This window comes from Bos indicus x Bos taurus, chromosome 11, assembly GCF_003369695.1.
Source record: "Bos indicus x Bos taurus breed Angus x Brahman F1 hybrid chromosome 11, Bos_hybrid_MaternalHap_v2.0, whole genome shotgun sequence".
Lineage (NCBI taxonomy): Eukaryota > Metazoa > Chordata > Mammalia > Artiodactyla > Bovidae > Bos > Bos indicus x Bos taurus.
The window spans coordinates 74,224,279-74,229,495 of NC_040086.1; the positions used below are offsets into that span (position 1 = coordinate 74,224,279).

At 42.6% G+C, this 5,217-nt stretch overlaps 1 protein-coding gene across 1 annotated transcript; it reads left to right on the plus strand.

Moving 5' to 3' along the window:
• Positions 1 to 660: 660 nt before the first annotated feature.
• PFN4 (profilin family member 4) lies at positions 661 to 4,282 on the plus strand. The gene is made up of 4 exons (XM_027555959.1): positions 661 to 1,269; positions 1,839 to 1,976; positions 2,754 to 2,859; positions 3,732 to 4,282. Exons 1-4 carry the CDS (start codon positions 1,153 to 1,155, stop codon positions 3,758 to 3,760), a joined length of 390 nt encoding a protein of 129 aa, XP_027411760.1. The 5' UTR covers positions 661 to 1,152; the 3' UTR covers positions 3,761 to 4,282.
• Positions 4,283 to 5,217: the final 935 nt, after the last annotated feature.

The window sequence follows — 5,217 nt, forward strand, 5'->3', positions numbered from 1 at the left end:
CTGAGAGGGAACCTGGAAAGCAGTAGCGCCCGCGCCCGCGGGTAGATCCTGGTTTGCGGGCGAAGCTAGAGCGCTTCTCGGTGATGGGCAGCTGCCACAGCCAGTAGCTGGGCTAGTCGCCCTCTCGCCCCGCCTTCCCCTGCGTCCGTTGACGGCCGCCTGCGCCTCAAGCCAGGCCTTGGTGGAGCGTTGGGCTCCTTTTCCGAGAGGCTGCTGACTTCGGTGGGTCTGCCCGCGCCGCTCTTCCCCAAGCCCTCAGTGCCTCCTGTGTGTCTCCCCTTCAGACAACCAGACCGGATTTAAACCACCCCCCGCTCTCTCAGTAACTCCGCTCCAGGGAACTGTCGAGGGCCAAATCACCACGATGGGAGTGGCGGACTAGGGACGCCTGCGCTTAGGATCTCTTGGAAGGACGAGTGTTTGTGGAACTCGCCCCCTATGAGCACCGTCCAAGAAGACTTGGAAACTTGTAGGAAAAATGTCGCTCTAGGTTCCATAAGGTGTTTCTGTGTGCTGTGCTTGGTCGCGCAGTCGTGTCCGACTCTTCGCGACCCCGGGGACTGTAGCCCGCCAGGCTCCTCTGTCCATGGGGATTCTCCAGGCAAGAATACGGGAGTGGGTTGCCATACCCTCCACCAGGGGATCTTCTCAACCCAGGGATCGAACCCAGGTCTCCCGCATTGCAGGTGGATTCTTTACGTCTGAGCCACCAGGTGTTTTTAGCCCCTGAGGTATTGATCAGTGTCCATAGTTGGTGCTGATGCTAGTCAGAGGGAAAGGAACGTGAAGACTCAACGACTGCCATATCTCATTTACTCTTGTTTACTTCAGTAGTTCTCCATTTAGTCAGGTTTCTTGTTTTAATCCTAGGTGATTCTGATACAAACCGTTGACATAGAAAAAAATTATGAGCTGTGAATTTCCAAATTCAAAACCCTCTGTGTGAACTGATTTTCTGTGATTCTGTTTTCCTCTTCTTAGTACTGGTGGGCACCGGATGGTGGACCATTTTCACTCTGCATCTTTTCAGTTAAAGCTGTTGATATTAAGGCTGTTCTCAATGTCTTGGGGACATCTTTTAAAAGACTTTTAAAAGCTAGCTAGAGCAGATGATTTCAACTGCAGTTCCCTTTTTTTCAGAACTGAGGGAGCATGAGCCATTTGCAGAACTTACTGTTAGATACACTCCTGGGAACAAAGCATGTGGACAGTGCAGCCCTCATCAAACTCCAGGAGCGGAGCCTATGTGTAGCATCACCAGGATTTAGTGTAAGAAAAAAACAAGTTTGGCGTAAGAGTTTAAGTCTTTTTCTGTAAAAAGGCCATGCTGCTGCTGCTACTGCTAAGCTGCTTCAGTCGTGTCCGACTCTGTGCGACCCCATAGACGGCAGCCCACCAGGCTCCCCCGTCCCTGGGATTCTCCAGGCAAGAACACTGGAGTGGGTTGCCATTCTTTCATCCAATGCATTAAAGTGAAAAGTGAAAGTGAAGTTGCTCAGTAGTGTCCGAATCTTAGCGACCCCATGGACTGCAGCCTACTAGGCTCCTCTGTCCATGGGATTTTCCAGGCAAGAGTACTGGAGTAGGGTGCCATTGCCTTCTCCGAAAAAGGCCATAGATAATACATAAAGGAAAGGGAGTGATAACATTCCAATAAAACTATGAATACTGAAATCTGAATTTTATGTATTTTTACATATTGCAAAATTTTTTTTTCAACTTTTTAAAAATGTAAAAACCATCGTTAGCTCACAGGCCTGTGTAAGAAAACTGGTAGTGGGTCAAATTTGGCCAGTTCCCCATCGCTTGCTGATTTCTAGTCTGTTTAACCTCTGCAGGTAATGCCCAGTGATGTCCGAACACTTGTAAATGGGTTTGCCAAGAACCCTTTGAAAACCAGAAGAGAAGGACTGTATTTCAAGGAGAAGGACTACAAATGTGTCCGGGCAGATGACTATTCTCTTTATGCCAAGAATGTGAGTGTTCAAGATGTGAAGACAACTGGTAAAAACTTTTGAGTTTGACTCCGTTTTCTATGCCTCTCCTGATCCTATCTTTAAAACAGACTAAGCGTGTTACCGCAGTGGCAGTATTTGAGATAGCCAGCAGTCTAGTGCCATGAAGGCTAACAGAGCCTGGTTTTGGGAAACATTCATTCCGGATTTTACCAACTGCATCTTGCCTGAACTATCTCTCTCCACTGTAACTCATCTCTCATACTCAATATTATCCTTCTTTTAAAAAAGTGGTATTACTCTTGTGCTTAAAACAACTGTTGGTTCGCTGTTGCCTATAACAATTAAGGGGATGATAGTCGTATTTCTGGTTGCCCTGTATTATGGCTTAGGCACACTTCACCCACATTATACACTAAGTAACCTCATTTACAGATGAGGAAACTGAGGCTTAAGAAGGTTCAGTAACTCTTCCACAGTCACAGCAGCAAATGGAGGTGCTGGGATTCAAGCCCAGAGTGATCTAATTCCAAAACATATTTCCTTTCCATGACATCTGTTGTTCTCACAGGACAGGGAAATACTACAGTCAATTTGGGAGCTTTCTCAGAATACACATGCTGTTATTACAATAGTCTGAAACTTTTTAAGGAAACAACTAAATTAGTGAAAAAAGTAAGATTATCCAAAAACAAACGTGAATATGAAAGTCAGGAAATGGTGAAAAGTGTGGCTGGAGGGTAACTGCTAGTCCTGTTGTTAAAACCAAGAGAAGAGCATTGTTTTATTTTTATCCAGGAAAACACTGGTGTGATTGTTGTGAAGACCCATCTGTATCTTCTGGTGGCAACTTACTCTGAAGGCATGTATCCTAGTGTCTGTGTGGAAGCCACAGAGAAGTTGGGTAAGTTTGTTCCCAATGCCTGTCTTTCTTTGCTGTGGTAGTAAAGTCTTCTGACTGCAAGTAATGCAGTCAAACCAGCTGAGTCACAGGAAAAATGGGCTCCAGGGACTGGAATACTGAATCCTTCTTTAGTCTTTCCTCCTAAGAGCATCGGCTTTGTTACATCCCATTGCAAACTGCCTCCTTTCCTCATGGTGTCATGGTCAAGCCTTGCATCCTCTTAATTTCTTATAGAACCCTGATCTGACAAGTCTTAGATCATATTGTTTACCCTTATATCAGTCAGCTGGGGATAGGAGGTGGGAAGGGCAAGGTAAAAAAAATGCAAGAGATGTAGCTGCTGGGGGCCATTCTCTATAAAAGGGCCTTCTACAGAAAAAGAAATCACTGTGAGCCAGGCAGCTGGCTTCTTGGTGTCTAGTGGATTTCCTTTCCATGCCTGTGTTTTCGAATAAAGATCTAATGTAGAACTGGGAAATTACAGCTATGAGAGAAATTATATCTATGAGAGTTTTAATTGTATTTTTTGTTACTTGTATTTTTCTCTATCAAAAATTGTGCATAATTATAGAAATTTTGGGAAATATAATTTTTATTATGGAAGATTCTAAGAACATATAATAGACAATAGACATGGTCTCCCCAAACAGACAATGAACTCCTTGAAGTCAGGGACTGGGTCTTAACTATCCAGTCATCCTTGTATCTCCAAGTACTTAACACAGTGCCTAGTATATGGTAGTCACTCATGAATTTTTATGGAATAAATGAATGAATCATAGTGTTATTATCGTGAATGAATCATGTTGTTATTATTTACTGTTCATCAGTAAATAATATTCAAATAGTAACCATATTCTGTTTTCTTTCAGGAGACTATCTAAGAAGAAAAGGGAATTAAGTCATCAGAGGACTATGAAAGATGGCTTTTATGATTTTAGAAGAAAATTATAGATCCTAAAGAAATAAATGCCTTATTTTGTGGTTTTAAAACACTAGGCAGAAGATACTGAAAAGGAAGAATGAATTAAGGAAGCAATTTTTCTTATTTCAAGAGGCCTTCTTTTTAAATTGGAATTATTTAATCCACTTTATCTTTTTTCTTTAGTGTTGTTCATTGGCATGAATGTGAGGCACTGATAGTTTCACAGAGCATATCTGTTGGAAAACTCCTCTATGAGTCTCTTGTATTCCCACAAATATTGTTGGATATGCCAAGAATGCAAGAATGACTGAACTTAAATCTCCAGTCCCTCTCCCCTCTCCAGAGATCAGCAGTTGGGGGACCAGGGACAAAGGCTAAAAATATTTATTATATCACTTCTGGTCTTAATGGCAAAGTTGTACCAGGTAAAAAGATGGATATATCTTGCTATCTTAGCCAGATTAAGTATTAAACATTCAGTTCATCTCAATCATCCCATCTTGTCCAGAATCTTTGCTCACCATTTGGCTTTCCATGTAGCTCTATCTAGAGATTTTGGGGTCAGACCTCATGCCAATGATTTCTCCTTTTAAATTAGAACACTGACATCTGAGTTTTATAACTTATGTGGACTGTGCACCTATTCTCCACATGCTGACAAACTGAGGTTTTGAGCCTGAAAGGCAGGTCTGATCTTGGATCACAGTGATCTCTAAAGTACTGAAGCTATCATGAAGCCTCTTGGCTGCTCACATTTCCCAGACACACACACACTGGACTGCTGAGTGTCAAATGGAAGCCTTTTTCATAGACTTCATCAAGGCGAATGCCTCACTGTCTAGAGTCCTCCTATGTAGCATGCTCTAGGTGCTTCCACAATTCTTACCACAAAGTTCCGGTCAGGCTCAGCTACTCAGACCCACAAAAGGGACCCTTTGATGGCAGCTCCCTGTGGAGGTGCCTAGGGAGCAGGTGATGTTCTGAAACAGGGGTCTCCGAACAAGGAAAATTTTTGTCTTGATAATTCACAAAGACTTGAAATGGTACATACAGGCATGAATGTACTCAAGGGATTCATTTTTTTCCCCAGGTCCCCAACTTCCATATGTACTTTCCTAAAATTTACCTGTTGTGATTGAGCAGTAATGCCAGTTCTCCCAGTATGCAAAAGAAAAGCCTACTCTCATCCAGCCCCAGTCCTACTGTAATACTTGGCTTGGAGTGTAAGAACTGCAAGGTACCAAAGGAAAATTCTCAATTATTTTTAAATGTAATGAGCTCTTCCATCCTGTATTGTAAAAAATACATCATATGTGAAGAAGAGTCCCATGAGAATAAATCAAAAAGTATCATTGAGAAATAGTGAAAATCTTTGTATCATAATTCATCCAGGAGAGAAAGACTTCTCATCTTATCCTCGTTTCTTAAAATAC